At 40.2% G+C, this 18,029-nt stretch overlaps 1 protein-coding gene across 2 annotated transcripts; it reads left to right on the plus strand.

Annotated features, from left to right (window-relative positions):
• The first annotated feature begins 1,735 nt into the window (after window positions 1-1,735).
• On the plus strand, window positions 1,736-16,610 carry CUNH3orf33 (chromosome unknown C3orf33 homolog). Of its 2 annotated transcripts, XM_019440157.2 has the most exons (6): window positions 1,736-1,892; window positions 3,301-3,321; window positions 4,274-4,333; window positions 8,699-8,846; window positions 12,403-12,563; window positions 15,804-16,610. In XM_019440157.2, the coding sequence occupies exons 1-6, from the start codon at window positions 1,779-1,781 to the stop codon at window positions 16,203-16,205; spliced, it is 906 nt and encodes a 301-aa protein (XP_019295702.1). In that variant the 5' UTR covers window positions 1,736-1,778; the 3' UTR covers window positions 16,206-16,610. The 2 variants fall into 2 exon arrangements, with proteins under 2 accessions (XP_019295702.1, XP_019295708.1); XM_019440163.2 differs by lacking the exon at window positions 3,301-3,321 and having other exon boundaries at window positions 1,737-1,892.
• Window positions 16,611-18,029: the final 1,419 nt, after the last annotated feature.

Consider the following 18,029-nt stretch of genomic DNA (forward strand, 5'->3'; position numbering starts at 1 on the left):
GCATAACAGCCCAGCTCACCACTTCCTAGCTAGGTGACCTTGGCTACTGTCTTAATCACTCGCATATTTACTCTTTAAACTGGTATTAATAATAGTGTCTATCTTATAAAGTTGTTGGGAGCATCAAGGCAGCTAATACATGAGAAGTATTTAGAATGGTGCCTCACACATAGTAAGATCTAAGTGTTAGCCAGTAATTTACTTTCTATTAGCTATAGTACTGAGGCAATACATTCCTTGAAGGTACTACTCATAATATGTGTGTTAGGAGTACAACATACTCCATTTTCACTTCTAAAAATAATATGTGCATAAAGAAAAGTAAAAAAAAATTCTAACAGTATATTGCTCTGTCCAATATGGTAGCCACTAGACACATGTGACTATTGAAATTAATTAAAATTAATAAAATTAAAAATTCAGTTCCTGGGGCGCCTGGGTGGCTCAGTCGGTTAAATGTCTGACTTCAGCTCAGGTCATGATCTCACAGTCTGTGAGTTCGAGCCCGTGTCAGGCTCTGTGCTGACAGCTCAGAGCCTGGAGCCTGCTTGAGATTCTGGATCTCCTTTTCTCTCTGCCCGTTCCCCACTTGTGCTCTGTCTCTGTCTCTTTCTCAAAAATAAATAAACATTAAAAAATATATATATATACATACATACATATATATGTATATGTATATATATATATGTATATATGTGTGTATGTGTGTGTGTGTGTGTGTGTGTGTACACACACACACACACACACACACACATACATATATCAGTTCCTGAGGCCCCTGTCTGGCTGGCTTAGTCTGAAGATCAGAGGACTCTGGATTCTGGTCATAAATTCGAGCCCCAGGTTGGGCTTAGAGCTTACTTTAAAAAAATTAAAATTCAGTTCCTCAGTTGTACTAGCTACATTTCAAGCACACAAGAGCCACAAGTGGCTATTAGGTTTGAAACTGAACAACGCAGATATACATTTCCATAATTGCAAAATGTTCTCCCAACCATTCCTACCCTAATCCCTCTCTCCAGGGGCAATCACTGTTGTAGGTTTCTTGCATAGATTTCCATGGTGCTCTCTCTCTCTTTCTCTCTCTCTCACACACACACACACACACACAATTTTTTTACACAAATGTTACTATACCATTTACCCTATCCGGCATCTAATTTTTGTTTTAAAATATACTTATATACTAATTAATACTACTACTAATATACGAAATATACTAATATAGTCAGCTTTCCATATATATTTTAATTAATTAACAGTTCAACAATTTAGAGCACCTAATAATATTACCAAGGAACTGTGCAAATTTTAAAGCACAATTCAAACGTAAGAAATATGCATCTTATTATATTTGGGAGCAGGTGAAAGGAATGAACTACTTCAATTTCCTTTCTGCATGGCAGAGGAGATGCGGCACCCACACTGAGGCTGGGTTAACTGAAGTCACAAACTGATCGTCTTCCCACCAGCATGGCCGGGAAGCCTTCAGCCCCCGTCCCTGTCCCATAAAAATGTCCGGCGCAGTGGGAAAACCCTGCATAAATGCTGGGGGAGGGGGGTCACTGATACGGGAGGCCCACCTCCAGGCGAAGAGGGAGCGAACAGCCAGTCGTAAGGCCACTCTCAGGCAACGCAGACGAGGACCCCACTGTCAACCACCGTGCGGCGCCCCTAACAGCTTGGGGAGCCCGGATCCTGGCCGTCCGCCCCAGGAGCGCGGCGCCCCCTGCCGTCCGCCCGAGGAGCGCGACGCGGGCTCGCGGGAAGCCGGCAACATGGCGGGCCGGCCTACGGCCCCCGCCTCACAGCCGCCGGACCCGGACGGAGCGGCGCCCAATGTGGTGGCGCGCGTCTCGAAATGGGCGGACGACCACCTGCGCCTCGTCCGGGTATCGCAGACCGGCCGGGCAGGCGGGGGGCGCAGGGTCGCGCGGAGCGAGCCTGAGGGAGACGTGGCGCGGGCAGGCCACGGGCAGTGGAGCCCGTCGGGGCCGGACTGGGCGGAGGGCCACGTTGCCGGGGTCGCGAGTGCGGCGGCGGTGGGGGGGGGGGGGGGGCGGTGGGGGAGCGAGCGCGGCCCGGCTGGGCTCGGTGCGTGGGGATGGCCGCGGTGGGTTGGAGAGACCATCTCTTAATTACTGCCAGGACAGTGCTGGGCCCCGGAGATACCTCAGAGACCGAGACGCAGCACAGCTTGGTGCGTCCCCCGAAAGCAGTTGGGGACACAGCGCACGGAGACGACGGGGTGGAAGATAGGGCACGTGGTCCTACTGTAGGCCTTGTGTTTTAAGTGACGTGAGAGGGCACTGGAGTTCGACCAAGAATGGGACATCTTACGTGTCCAGGCAAGACAAGATTGTGGCTAAGACCCTGGGGATGGTGTGGATGATTTAGGTGTGGGGTGCAAGGAGGAATCAGGGGGGCTGCCCACTGGGTGGATGGTGGTGAAAGTTGTTTCTGTGGAGGAGTGGGGGCCAGTGATTTGTTGGGAAAATTCAGAGGACCCTTTGGACATGTGAACTTGGAGGTGGAGATGTGTGAACTTGAAGATGGTTATTAGAATTCTAAACGGAGTTGTAGATATTATCTAGGCAACTTAGATATAGGAATCTGGCATTGAAGGGAGATCGGAACTGGCCATATAACTTTAGGAATGAACTGCCTAAATCTTAAGTTTAAAGCTTGGATGACATCTTGGAGCAAGTCAGAAAAGCTGTGGAACAAGTCCTAGAATTCAGACATGGGACCTGAGGAACACTGAACATTTAGAATATGGGAAGTGAAAAGGAGGAGATCAGCAAAAACTGGGAAGAAACAGCGGAGGAGAAGGAAAACCAGGCATTCTAGAAGTCAAGTGAAGAGAATTTTCAGAGAGAATGATTAACTTTGTTACATCCTTCTGAGAAGTTGAGTAGGACCATCAGCTTTGCAAAAGCTCTGCAGCCAAGCAGCACAAGGGCCAGGGCTATGGCTGTTTTCATTCACCACTACAGCTCCTGTCCTCGGAGTATTGCGTGCCATTTACTAAGTGCTAGATACATATTGGTGGCATTAATGAATGATAGATTAATGAATGAATGAATGAATGATATAGGTGCTAATTGGCAAGGCCTGGGTTCTTCTAGTGAAGCAGAAATTGATGCATGGGTCATTTCAAATTAAAAAATGACTTCAACAGATTGAGAGGAAACAGTTTAAATTAGCCCACAGATAACATTATTCCAAATATCTCAATCACAGAATGTATCCTAGTGTTCATTTTCTTTCTTTTTCCTTCTACAAATGCAAAATCTACAGAACAAAAAGCATTATGTATTGGTAATTACAAAATTTCCATTGCCTTATTTTCTGTTTGCCTGATGTTTAAAGCATGATCAGAGTTGTATCTGTCTTCAACACTAAGACCAATCTTAGTATCTTCATTTCTTTCCTTGCATATAATTTTCAGCTTCATTTCTTACATACCTAGTTGTATTTATTGAAGGAAAAGCATGTTAGATTATCACTCTTGTTGAGGCAGTTGCAGCGTTCTTTTTTAAAAATTATTTTATTTTATTTTTGAGAGAGAAACAGAGTGCGAGCGGGGGAGGAGCAGAGAGAGAGGGAGACAGAATCGAAGTAGGCTCCAGGCTCTGAGCTGTCAGCACAGAGCCAGGCGCAGGGCTCAGACTCGCAAGCAGTGAGATCATGACCTGAGCTGAAGTCGGGAAGTCGGGAAGTCAGACGCCTAACCTACTGAGCCACCCAGGTGCCCTGCAGGGTTCTTATTTTTAAATTAAACTCTCTTAGGTCTGTTTCAGCTTAAATGGAGCACTTTAAAAACATTGATAAGTTTTTCCCAACTGTTCATCCATATATACATCGAAGACATTGTATTGTAATGTTTTGGTGGCAAATTTTTCTATCAAAGATTTAAATTCCCACTCTAGGCTCGGGGTTATGCTAGTTACTGTGGGCATCATTCAAGAAGTATTAGACTGATTCATGCAGTTAAGGTACTCACGGTTAAAGTAAAAGGCAATAGAGAACAATACAATGTTATGTATATAATTACTATACATGTCAGAGTGTTTGGGAAAGAAAGGGGAGATTACTGAGTAGGTAGGCAGTTAAGGAAGTTTTTTTGGAAGAAATGGGCCTTTAGTTGAAGGATGTGCCTTATTTGGACAGATATTGGGGGGACAGTCTTCTTTTTCCCCCCTTCTAATTACTACTTTCACTATTATGAATAATAACTAATGAGAATTAATCATTTAATCTTTTTCTGAAGAACATCAGCACCGTAATGGCCATAGCTGGAATAATGCTACTTCTAAGAAGTATTCGGATGGTAAGTTAAAAAATGAAGAAGGCACTGTGAACTGTGATAAACAAGAGACAGTTAATTTCTCACTTCAAAACAGTTTTTGTCTCAAGCTGGGTATCATTTTGTTATTCATATTAGAAGTTTTAAGTATTATTTTAGAACAATGAACATATTTTAAGACCTTGATTTAAAAGTAACACATTTGCAGGATTTTATGGAAAGTAATTGCACAGTCTGTATTTTCATAATCACGTCTTCACGCTTAAAAAGGAATCTGTAAAGGATTTGGTTTGCTAGAATGCTATAATCACTAAATTTGCATTTCAGACATTGTGGAATGTCTCAAAAGTGTTTTGTATAGTGGTTTTAGATTTAGATCACAGTCGAATTATGTCCTTTAGCACTGAATAATTTATGCTTTCTCTGATTTGCAACAATCTGTAATATCTGTTCAATGAATAAAGCAGGGTGTATGATGTAAAAAAAATAATTTATCCTTTCAGTTAGCGTATTTTTTTGCCCTTTCAATAATTTTTTAATAATAGATACTGTGGAAATCCATTTAGTAATTCAAGATTTAGAAGTATTTTTTATATAACTGATTCTTGTCATTGGGTGTAATTTTAGTGTCATGTTACAATCTGGTATGGGTTTATTGCTTCTGTGTATATTTATTTCCTGTATTTATTATCTCTATATTATTTTATATTATCATTGACTACACAGTGTTACTCTACTATACTGTATCTTTTCCATCTGTTGCCTTTTCCCCCTGACTCCAATGTCAGAACTTTTATCCTCTTTATTAAGTGCCCTGCATTCTTTTTTAACCTTATATCTAATAATCTAATAGGCTTTTTCTTTTAACACTTCCATGATTATGTAAGTCATTCATTTTTAGCTTATATATATTTTTAGAATGGAACTTTGGAAACTTTAGTTGTTTTCATTCATTTCATTTTTTCTTTATCTTACAATCTGTATTCCATGACATTTGGATTTTGAAGGTTTCAAAATTGTCAAAATATTAAATGATCTGAGTAAGAGTTTAGGTAAAAATACAGGGGCCTGGGTGGCTCAATCAGGTAAGCCTCTGACCTTTGATTTTGGCTTAGGTCATAATCTCATGGTTCGTGAGATCGAGCCCAGTATTGGGCTTCTCACTGACAGCACAGAGGCTGCTTGGGAGTCTCTGGCTCCCTCTCTCTCTGTCCCTTCCCTGCTCATGCTCTCTCTCTCAAAATAAACTTGACAAAAAAAAGTGTTTAGGTAAAAATAATGCTGAGGGGTTATTTCCCTTGTTAGCCCTTAAAAATTACATGAATCAGTTATAGATGATTTTAAGTTATACAATATTAGGTATGTTATTGATTTATGAAAATTATGCATTAATTAATATAAATTTATATTAGTATATTATGAAGTTATTCATTTTAGACTTTAGTTCTGGTGTCTTTAGATTTTTATGGCTTTTGATAATAGTGACTAACATGTGATGAGAAGAGCAGGCTAAGAAGCTAGAAAAAGAACATTGGAACTTTAGAGAACAAAAAACTCAGTTGTGTAACAGTTGAAGGACTTTGGCTACAAGTAAGAGAAACCCCAACCGACAGTGGCTTAACCAAGTAAAAAGGCTTTTTCCTCATGTCACAAAATGCCTGGAGTGATTCAGTGACAGAGGGTTTTAAGTGTATGATTCTCTGTGCCTTTCCTCATGGCACAGAATGGCTACTCTAGCTCCAAATAGCATACTCTTGTTCAAAGCAAAAGGAGAGGGAAAAGGAAGGTGCGAGCCACATCTCATGAAGAAAGCAAAAATTTTCCCAGAAACCTTCAGCAGACTTTTGCTTACATCCTTATATCATATGGCCACCTCTAGCTGGAAAGGAGTTGGGAAAGCGGCCATTTAACTTTCCCATCCCTTCCAGTGCCTGCTGATAAGGGAGAGAGGGTTGAGAATGAATATTGCATTAACCAACAAAGGGCCTGCCACAGGGAGCCTTAGTAGTTCCCCTTCAGTGTTCTTTTTGTATTGTTGTTTTTCTTCCTCCTGAGTTTACCAAGCTCTCATATTCTTTCAATTATTGGTAGACAATTCCAAATTTCATATTAAAAAAATGATGATTGAGTTTAGTACTGTGCTAAACACTTCATATACATAATTTCATTTAAAATCATTTTTTAAAAATGTTTATTTATTTTGAGAGAGAGAGAGAGAGATCGTGCACCAGCCCCGGAGAGAATCCCAAGCAGGCCCCTCACTGTCAACACAGAGCCTGACTCGGGGCTCAATGTCATGAACCGTGAGATCATGATCTGAACTGAAATCAAGGTCGGATACTTAACCGACTGAGCCACCCAGGTGCCCCTACGTAATTTCATTTAATACTTATAATAATCCTATGAAACCGGTATTCTTATACCCAGGTTTTATAGATGAGGAGATGGATGCTCAAAAAAGTTAAATTTATTTTCACAAGATCACCCAGCTAGTATGTCGCAGAACTGGATTTCAAATGTCATATTCCTGAATTTGAAACTCTTACTATTTTCTCTTCACAGAGCTTCCCGCTTTTGTCTGTTTGCCTCTAGGACACTTCACCATCTGAAGCTTAGGGACAGCATCCTTGTCAGTGGCATCATCTTTCTGCCTCTTCTGGAAAGCAGACTGTTTATCACAGGCTCAGGATTCACTTCCTTTAAAAATATCTTCCTCCGGTGTTCTTATCCTTTCCATTTTGACCTGTTAGCACTTACACTTTATCTTAAGCCTCTCTATGTATTGCTCTGCAGTTGTATTCTGGTTTTATGTATATAGTTAATTCATCTTCCAGATAGTGCCATGTCACAGAAACACAGCACTGAACTTTATGTTGTTGAGGGATTATTGGATCCAGAAAAGGTAGATACAGTGGGATCTGCCTTTAAAGGTTTTTCACATATTCCTTGAGTATGAACTCAAGGAAATAGAACATTGGGTTCTATTTAGTTTCCTCTTTAGCTAGCTGCTTAATAATTTCTAAAACTCCAAAATTTCTAAAACTCCAAACATCAAGGCACTCGTGTCTTTTTTATGTGTGTCCTTTAATGAAAACACCTAAAAATTAAAAGGGATGGATGTTTAATAATTGAAGACATCTTTAATGATCCTCTCTACTTACTCTGTCTCCCCTGTGCAAAATACTCTTTTTTAAAAAAAATTTATTTATTTTTGAGAGAGAGAGAGAGAAAGAGAGAGCGAGTGAGCATGAGTGGGAGATGGGGCAGAGAATCCCAAGCAGGCTCTGCGATGTCAGGAGCTGGGCAAGGGGCTTGATTTCATGAAACATGAGATCATGACCTTAGCTGAAATCAAGAGTCCGAGGCCCAGGAAACCCAACAAACTGAACAACCCAGGCACAGCCTACCCCCCGCCCCCACTGGTGCAAAATAATCTTAGTTTTCTCATGTGATGTGGTTTCCAGACTCTATGATCTTTTTTCTCCTCTTCTAGCTTTGTTCCAGTTTGTTTGAGTCTTTTATGAAACGGGTACCTGGCACAGCATAGTATATTCCACTTAGGGCCTGATTTAGAGCCATCCCTTCCTCACCTCCCTCACCTCTCTCGTTTTGGATCCCGTTCCTTATAATGTTGCTTGGTGTTTGAACTTAGGTGGGGCGCAGCGGGGAGTGTAGGGGAGAGGGAGTTTGTATTTTGTTTTGCAGCTTTGTCACACTTCTACTCATTTTGAGTTCACAGTTAACTAAAGGTTCTTAATCTTTTTAATCTATGCTATAATTAGTTTATTCTCTTATCCTTCATTAGTTTTATCCCATCATCCTAGTTATCAAGATCTTTTAAAATACTGACTCTAACCTGTAGTATTTCACATGTTTTTTTTTTTTTTAGGTGTTTATTTATTTTTGAGGGAAGGTGGGGAGCGGCAGAGAGACAGTAGGGGAGGGTCAGAGAGAGAAAGAGAGTGAATCCCAAGCAGGCTCCACACTGGCAGAGCAGAGCCCAGTGTGAGGCTTGAACTCATAAACCATAAGACCATGAGCTGAGCCAAAACCAAAGGTTGGACGCTTAACTAACTGCCATCTTGGTGCCTCAACACTTTTTTTTCAAAAGATTTTCTTTTTAAGTAATCTCTGCACCCAATGTAGGACTCAAATCTTCAAGCCTAAGATCAAGAGTTGCATGCTCCGCTGACTGAGCTAGCCAGGTGCCCCCTTCCTACAAACACTTTTGATTAAATCACACTAAAATATTAATATATAAAATTAAGGGGTAAATTAAAAAATTTCAGGGGTTACGTCTTCTTATTAAATATTTAGGTAACAATTTGACATGCTTAATGTTAAAATGAAAATAATAATAAAATGTTATATTTTTTTATAAATCAACAGACATCAAAATTTACAAGTTCTTCAGATATTCCAGTAGAATTTATAAGAAGGAATGTTAAACTACGTGGACGATTACGCCGAATAACTGAGAATGGTTTAGAAATTGAGCATATTCCCATTGCTTTACCTATTATAACTTCATGGAAAAGTAAGTAAAGTACAAGAATAATACAACTGTTTTAGTATTTGTTAATTAGAAGTTATTTGTAAAGTAGCAAACAATGTCATTTTAAATTTTAATAACTTTCCACTGTCTATGAGAGAAAGTATAAATTCTTGGTTTTTTGTTTTTTTTTTTTTAATTTTTTTTTTTAACATTTATTTATTTTTGAGACAGGGAGAGATAGCATGAACGGGGGAGGGTCAGAGAGAGATGGAGACACAGAATCCGAAGCAGGCTCCAGGCTCCGAGCTGTCAGCACAGAGCCCGACGCGGGGCTCGAACTCACGGACCGTGAGATTATGACCTGAGCTGAAGTCGGCTGCTTAACCGACTGAGCCACCCAGGCGCCCCTAAACTCTTGGTTTTAAATACAAGGAACTATTTAATTGGTCTCCAGATGTTCTTTTCTTCCCCCTCCTTTTTTTATTCAACTATTCAGTATTTCATTCAGGCAGTCAAACATTCTTTCCACAAATATTGAGCAACTGTTATGTTCTAGGACCTATTGTAGCTACATGGCACTGAGTGAAACAAATAAGACTACCCTTTGGAGCGTACAGTCTAAGTAGAAAATAGACAACAGACAAATGAAAATTGTCCTAAGAGCTATGAAGAAAAGAGCAAGATGCTAGGATGAACATTACTGGAGGTCATGTGAATGGGGAACCTATACCTGTAAAGTGGTCAGAGAAAGCCTCATGGATGAGTTGTTATTTAATCAGAGACCTGAAGAACGAGAGGGGGCTGGCTAGGCAGAACGTGTATGGGAATGAGCATGGCTCTTCTGAGAAGCCATATGAAGACTAGAGTGCTGGGGCCTAGGGAAGAAAGGGACAAGAGTCACCAAAGGAGACTGGAGAGCCGAACAGGGGCTGATGTCCCCTGCTGCTTTCCCATTTCTCCCTGCTTTGTGTCAAAGACCCCACTCACACAAACCTTCCTGCCTGCTGCTTATTTGTGTTCTCATGCCCCTGGGCACAGTTTTCCCAGAGTGCCTTGGCTCCTGTTGAGCTCCAGTTCATTCTTTAGTATCCAGCTCAAATGTCTGCTCTTCTGTGAAGCTTTCCTTAACTCTGGAGCTGAATTAGCTTCTTTCTTTACTACACCCACAACAGTGGACACACACTATGGTTACAGTACTTAAACACATTTTCCTATAGTCATGTATTTTAGGTTTATATCCTCCACTAAACTGAACCCCTGGTGGGCAGGGACCTTTTCCTACCTATCTCATTATTCACAGGCCCTAGAAAAATAATTGTTAGCCAATGGAGACTTGGCAAAGCTTGTTGAATAAATTTAGTTTTACTTATACATTCATTTTATATTTTAAATACATTTTTAAAAAGTTTATTTGAGAGGGAGAAAGAGGGAGAGGGAGAGAGAGACTCCCAAGCAGGCTCCGCACTGTTAGCACAGAACCCAGCGTGGGGCTCGAACTCATGAACTGGGAGACCATGACCTGAGCTGAAACCAAGAGTGAGACACTCAACCAACTTTTGGGCACCCAGGTGCCCCTAAATTTAGTTATATTTAAAGATCTTCTTGGGGTGCCTGGCTGGTTCAGTCGGTGAAGCATCCAACTTTGGCTTGGGTCATGATCTTGCCATTCATGAGTTCGAGCCCTGCATCCGGCTCTGTGCTGACAGCTCAGAGCCTGGAGCCTGCTTCAGATTCTGTGTCTCCCTCTCTCTCTGCCCCTGCCCTGCTCATGCTCTGTCTCTGTCTCTGTCTTTGTCTTTCTCTCTCTCTCTCAACAATAAATAAAACAAATTTTTTTTAAATAATAAGGACCTTCATAATATTATTTTAATTTTATGAAGGGGTTTTTATTTTTTAAAGTTCGTTTAAAACACTTTTTTAAGTTTAATTTTTTTTTTTAATTTGTTTTGAGAAAGAGAGAGGGTGCAAGTGGAGGGAGGGCCAGAGAGAGAGGACAGAGAATCCCAAGCTGGCTCCACATTGTCAGTGCAGAGACTGATGAGAGGCTCGAACTCACAAAGTGGGAGATTGTGACCTGAGCTGAAATCAGGAGTTGGAATTTAACCAACCGAGCCACCCAGGCTCCCCACATTTTTTTTTAAGTAATCTCTACACCCAATGTGGGGCTCGAAGTTATAACCTTGAAATCAAGAGTCACATGGTTTTCTGAGCCAGCCAATTGCCCCAGAAGATTCTTTTCTACCCTCAGATGAATGAATTTCACCTGTTCAAGGAGATATGCCTATAAAGGAGTAAGATTGATTCCACCCCCCAAACATACCTACATGATTGATTCTTTTAATAAATCAAACAGAATTTAAACAATTTGAGTGACTATTGTTCCCTAAAGAGAGATTTATTTGTTGACCATTTCAGTCTAAGCAGGATTTAGACTTCATAAGTCCTCTACCTTCTAAGTTGTTGTCATTATGTTATAATAATTTAAATCACTTCTCCCTGAAATAGTAATGACTCTTCAGTGCCCAGGCAGCAAAGTTGCCACCTGGGTTTGTCCAGGCTGTACCTTATACTGCTCTGGGGATGATATTCAGTAGGATCTGCCCCCAGAGGCCCTGCAGCGCCATGGCACTGTAATTGCCATATGTGCATATTATTATTATTAAAAATGTTTATTTTTTTAATTTATTTTTTTAAAGATTTTTTTAACGTTTATTTTATTTTTGAGAGAGAGAAAGACAGAGAGCAAGCACAGGAGGGGCAGAGAGAAGGGGAGACACAGGTTCCGAAGCAGGCTTCAGGCTCTGAGCTGTCGGCACAGAGCCCAAAGCAGGGCTCAAATTCATGAGCAGTGGGATCATGACCTGAGCTGAAGTAGGACTCTCAACCCACTGAGCCACCCAGGCGCCCTTCTTGATTCATTTTGAGAGACAGAGAGCAGGGGAGGAGCAGAGAGAGGGAGAGAGAGAATCCCAAGCATATTCTGCACTGTCAGTACAGAGCCCGATGGATGTGGGGCTTGATCTCATGAATCGTGAGATTAAGACCTGAGCCGAAATCAAGAGTCAGATGCTTAACTGACTGAACCACCCAGGCGCCATTTTATTCATATTTTTATTAATGGGTTCTACATCCTGTTCTGGAGCTTACTGAAATGGGGGTTTTAGATTATTCCATCTGTTGTATGCTTAGGTTGCTTTAAAAGAAAACTTGAGGGGCGCCTGGGTGGCTCAGTTGGTTAAGCGGCCGACTTCAGCTCAGGTCATGATCTCGCGGTCCGTGAGTTCGAGCCCCGCTTCGGGCTCTGTGCTGACCACTCAGAGCCTGGAGCCTGTTTCAGATTCTGTGTCTCCCTCTCTCTCTGACCCTCCCCCGTTCATGCTCTGTCTCTCTCTGTTTCAAAAATAAATAAATGTTAAAAAAATAATAATTAAAAAAAAAAGAAAACTTGAATACAGATGTAAATGAACCTGCAATCTAGAGTGTCTGGGTGTTTATAAATAAACATGTTTGCTTGTTTGGGATAGGGGGAGAGTGACCTTGAAATTCGTTTTTGCAACATGGTATTAAAGCTACATTCCTTTCTACCTAAACTTTTTAGAAGAGCCATGTGGTGTTTTGCTGGTTAAGCTGGCAGGAGTAGAACTCACTGAATCCGGGAAGGTGTGGTTACAAAAAGAGTTAAAACCTTCCCAGCTGGTATGGTTTCAACTTCTTGCAAAGGAGAATTCAGCACTTATTTGCTATCTTCTAGTGAATAAGGTAAGTAGTATGAAGAAATAATGAGCAATATTTTATTCTTTTTATTTATACATAAACATTATTAATTAGAGCCTTGAATATATAATGGAGCTGAATTTTTGCTTTTCTTAATTGGTACTCATAGTGATTATGTATAGAGAACCAGGTGTTTCATATACAAATTTTGTTATAAAATGTTACTTATATGTTTATTATAGAAAAAATAGACAACTAAGAAAATGGAAAAAACTTAAAATCATTAATGACTTCAGACGTTGATAATTTAAGGAGTAGCTTTACACATTTATTTCTACATGAGTATATTATATCCCCCTTGTTATTAGAAACCACTTGTTGAGTGGGTTTCCTGTCAACTGGAAACTACAAAGAGTAAGTGTGTTTTCTAAAGGTTAATACTGCTCAATCTTTGAACTCTAACGTTGAGCGTACTTGCATACTATTAATGATCAGTAATCAGTCATCTGAAGACTTTGCGTCAGAGTTTTCCTACCTTTATGATTGGCCATGGCCGCTGTAACTAACTGGGATGCCACGGAGCCTCATCAGTGTTGCTGTGCCACTGTCCTGAGTCCTTGTGTGTGCCTTACTCCACACTGCTTTTGGTGGAAGAGTACTGGAAAAAGAGTGTAGAAAATTAAATAGTTAAAATGTGATGACAGGATTAAGAACGGTTTTCTTATTTCTAAAGTCTCTTATTATGTAACAAACACAAACAATCTGAAGAAAATATAACTTCACATTAAAGTGATTAAAATTGTAAACATTTTAATTCTTTAGAGCCTTTGAACTATTAATAGATAGCCTAATGAGACCCATTAATTTCTGTATGTCCAAGTCATCTTCAGTTCTTTCAAAGTAAGAATTATCCAACACTGATTGGTTGAAGCATTATATATTTAAAAGTAAGCTGGGAGGCAGGGGGGCACCAGGCTGGTTCAGTCGGTGAGACATGTGATTCTTGATCTCAGGATTGTGAGTTCAAGCCCCAGATTGGGTGTAGAGATTACTTTTAAAAAATCTTAAAAAAAAATAAAAAGAAACAATATCTTCTCTTTTAAATTGAGGAGTGTATTTCATTTATCCTCAAAACCATTCTTCTGGAGTCCTTGTTTTTACTCCCATTTACAGGTGGGCCTCAGGGTAACCAAGTGATAGAGCCAGTATTCAAGCCCAGCTCTTTCTGGCTCCTGAGCTTCTACTTCACCTTATATACTTTAGTTTATATTCCTTCCTAGGTGATCAAACTATGCAGTATGCATATTGTGGTAATTTACATCTGTTGAATTTTACTAATGTGTCAGATTGGATTTTAGTTATTCTGATTTTGGTTTAAGGGAATGAGCTCTTAAAGTTTAAAATATTGAGGGGTGCCTAGGTGGCTCTTTCAGTTCAATGTGATTTTGGCTCAGGTCATGATCATATGGTTCCTGAGATCAAGCCCTGAGTTGGGCTCTATACTCACAGTTTGGAACCTGCTTGGGATGCTTTCTCTCCCTCTTTCTGTCTGCACCCCTCCCCCGCTTGTGCACACGTGCTGGTGCTCTCTGTGTCTCTCAAATAAACATTTAAAAAATTTAAAAGATTGAGAAAAATATGATAAATCCTTTAAAACTATATTTATGAACTCCTTATTTTTTTAAATGTTTATTTTTGAGAGTGTGCGAGTTGGGGAGGGGCAGAGGTAGAGGGGAACAGAGGATCAAAGCGGGCTCTGTGCTCACAGCAGAAGGCCTGGTGTGGGGCTCGAACTCATGAACTGTGAAATCATGACCTGAGCCAAAGTCAGATGCTCAACCCACTGAGCCACCCAGGCTCCCCATGAACTCCTTATTAGTATGACTCAGAGTTACTGCATTTAAGGGAAAAAAGATTACTTTGTTCCTTTGGATAGTCCTAGAAATGTCTCCTACTTAACCCTGGGGTTTTCACATTTTTAGAATTTAATACTTGTCTAACAAAGCTATTCAGTTATTAATACTTTGTTAAAATTGATCTTGTTAGGTTAAAATTTCACAAGGACTATATAAATAACTAAACAGGATTTCGTTTTTTAAAAGATTAAAAAAAATTTTTTTTAATAAAAAATTTATTTATTTTTGGGACAGAGAGAGACAGAGCACGAACGGGGGAGGGGCAGAGAGAGAGGGAGACACAGAATCAGAAGCAGGCTCCAGGCTCTGAGCCGTCAGCCCAGAGCCCGACGCGGGGCTCGAACTCATGGACTGCGAGATCATGACCTGAGCTGAAGTCGGAGGCTTAACCGACTGAGTCACCCAGGCGCCCCAAGATTTTTAAAAATTTTAAGTAATCTCTACATCCAGTGTGGGGCTTGAACCTACAACCCCCAGATCTAGAGTCTCTCCTCCACTAACTGAGCCAGCCAGGCACCCCAGCAGGATCTCCTTTATATTGTAAATTAGTGGGGAAAAAAGTCCCATTTATCCGGTTTCATTAGGAAGTAAGGTTTTCCATGAAGGAAATTTCTTTATGGATGAAGATTCAAGGTCTAGGACTATTTTAAATGTTAATAATTTTGTGGGAAGTCTTTAAAATTTTTTTTTAACGTTTATTTATTTTTGAGACAGAGACAGAGCATGAGTGGGGGGAGGGTCAGAAAGAGAGGGAGACACAGAATCTGAAACAGGCTCCAGGCTCTGAGCTGTCAACACAGAGCCTGACGTGGGGCTCAAACTCACGGAGCACGAGATCATGACCTGAGCTGAAGTCGGATGCTTAACCGACTGAGCCACCCAGGTGCCTCATGTGGGAAGTCTTTTAAAAATGCATTTACATGCCAGTGCCTTCCTACACAGTGGAATTCTGAACCTAATCTAACAGTTCAGTGATGATTCAGTTTATTTTGCATTTTATACTTTTTAGTTTCTTTTGCTGTGGCCTTCTGTCTTTTCGCCTATTTTGTGTGCTCCTTTACTCCTCTGAACAACAAATAGATCAAGAACACTTCTTATACTTTATTACTTCTACCTTCTTTGGGTTAGATGACCAGTGAGTCTGTGAAGAACTATTATGTTACAAAAGAGGCAGTTAACTTTGAGCAAGAGTCTCTTTTAGTAATGAAATTCTTGGATTTAACATTAGCTGTTTTGAGCTCTTGGGGACCCTTTTGCTTCCTGTTTTTTGGCTTTTTGCTGGAGGAAAAAATGCTGAACGACTGATTTTAAGTAAATGAATAAATTACTAAATTCTTAAGTAATTGGTTTGTTTTATTTTTTATTCAAGGGTAGATATTTTAGTGTGAGTCTGAATGAAGAAATTTTGAGAAGAGGCCTTGGCAAAACTGTTCTTGTTAAAGGGCTAGATTATGATTCTAAAATCTATTGGACAATTCACAGAAACTTACTTAAAGCTGAATTAACAGCGTTAAAAAAAGGAGAAGGAATATGGAAGGAAGAATATGAAAAAGAAAGTTATTTGGAAAAATTGAAAGGCTCCTGGAGAGAAATATGGAAAAAAGACAATTATTTAAAAAAAATTGGATCAGATTTCAATTTGAAAAATGAAAGTTATTATGACAAACTTAGAAGGACTTATGAAACATGGAAAGACCACATAAATAACTACTCCTTAATACTGAAGTTCAGAGAACTTATGAATCGCATACACTTTCGTAGAAAAGGGTGAAATATTCTAAGAGGCCTGGAGGTGACCTACTCAGAAAAGAGTAAACTATGTAAATATATGGATATTGAGTTGAAACGGAAATTCCTCCAAATGATCAAAGTTGCATTCTAATGGTATTTAAATATTTAAGAGATGATTGTTTTAAATGTCATATCAGAATTACTTAAGCAAATTGTGATTAATGTAATATGCTTTTAGGAAAAATGAAATACTTTATAAAGTTACCAGGATAAAGGATGTATATCTGTAATGTTAATATTTGAAGACAGAGTTTAACTATTGGACACTGCATTATTTTAGTTATTTGGGGCAGCCATATTTAATTTTTGTTCAACGAGAATATTTTGTTTACTTTTCCGGTTTTATCAATTTTGATTACTTATAATAAAGTAACTCTATGCATCATGTCTGAGGCTACTCTTTTCCCAAGTGTCTTCTAACTGAATTTGGGGCAAAGTATGTGAGAAGGTCACTGTAGATCATTTCTAGTAATAAAGAATGGCTAATTTCTACCTATTGTTAGGTGAAGAGGGTAACCCTCTGGACAAAATCATGAGGATGATGATGACAGAAAACAGATAAAAGCATATTCCAGCAACACCCAGGGAGAAAACACACAACCAAGGTCTCCTTACATTTTACTTTTCTTGTGTTGATATTTGTTAGTTCTGTGCATGAGACAGTTTCTTCTCTAGCACAATTTGGCCATGGTTATTCCTTGAGGGTTCTGTAGGGGCTCTCTATCATAGTCCCCTGGCTTGGGAGATGCTTACCTCTTTCTCTCCCTTCCTTCTTAACTCCCAAGGCAGTTTAGTCCACAGCCTTTTTTTTTTTTATTTTTTATTTATTTATTTATTTTTTTAATGACAGAGAGAGACAGAGCATGAATGGGGGAGGGTCAGAGAGAGAGGGAGACACAGAATCTGAAGCAGGCTCCAGGCTCTGAGCTGTCAGCACAGAGCCCGATGCGGGGCTCGAACTCACAGACTGTGAGATCATGACCTGAGCCGAAGTTGGATGCCCAACCGACTGAGCCACCCAGGCGCCCCTAGTCCACAGCCTTTAACTCTTGGATCACCACCACTTGGGATGGAAAGGAACATGAGTTTGCTTGTGGAAAGTGACTGGGCTTACTCACTCCACTCATGGGTGTGTGTTGTGGGGAGTATTAGCAAGTTGGCTTCAGTCCTGCCACTTTCCATGGTGTCAGTTCCACTTGCAGGAAACTCATGTATTCTTAAACCAAGTGATGGGAATGTGGGCCACTCCCTCTCTCTTGCTTCCCTTTTTATCATGCTTCGTTCTGCTTGTCTCAGGTAAATGAGGTGCTAGAAGGCTGTGTAGCTTCGCAAATATCAGAAAAGAGATAATCACTGTTTCCTAACATAGTGGAAACAGGATATATGGCACTTTCAGTCTTGTCGAAAAGGAAGTAAAGTGCTCATGTCAAATCTTCCTCTGTGTGAACAGGAGAGGGAAGAGATGGTTGCTGCCCCACGAATTCTAACTGTCCAACTCTTACTTATTCCAAAACCTCTTACACCTTTTGGTCCTGAAACCTTCTAAATCAGCTTGATCTTTCCCAGCACTGGGAAAGCCTGGGGAATCTGCTGCCTGAAATGCCATTTTTAAAAAACTTGACTTAAAAATAGGGCCACGGACCTCAACAGTTCTGCTGTCTCTTACTTATGCCTGCTTTCTCACGTCACTCTGAGTGTAGTAAAGCTCCCGGTCAGTACCTCACACCAACCTGGTACACTTGCAAAACCTGCTTAGGAGAATTAACCACATCTGAGGTAGATAATATGCCAAGAGTTTTATCTT

The sequence above is a fragment of the Panthera pardus genome, unplaced genomic scaffold (genome assembly GCF_024362965.1).
Source record: "Panthera pardus isolate Hobbes unplaced genomic scaffold, ASM2436296v1 HiC_scaffold_16, whole genome shotgun sequence".
In the NCBI taxonomy this organism is placed as follows: Eukaryota; Metazoa; Chordata; class Mammalia; order Carnivora; family Felidae; genus Panthera; species Panthera pardus.

Coding starts and splice junctions, on each gene's coding strand:
- CUNH3orf33 (XM_019440157.2), top strand. CDS start 1,779: ATGGCGGGCCGGCCTACGGCCCCCGCCTCACAGCCGCCGGACCCGGAC. Junction 1,893..3,300: donor ACCACCTGCGCCTCGTCCGG/GTATCGCAGACC, acceptor CAAAATCTACAG/AACAAAAAGCATTATGTATT. Junction 4,334..8,698: donor TTCTAAGAAGTATTCGGATG/GTAAGTTAAAAA, acceptor ATAAATCAACAG/ACATCAAAATTTACAAGTTC.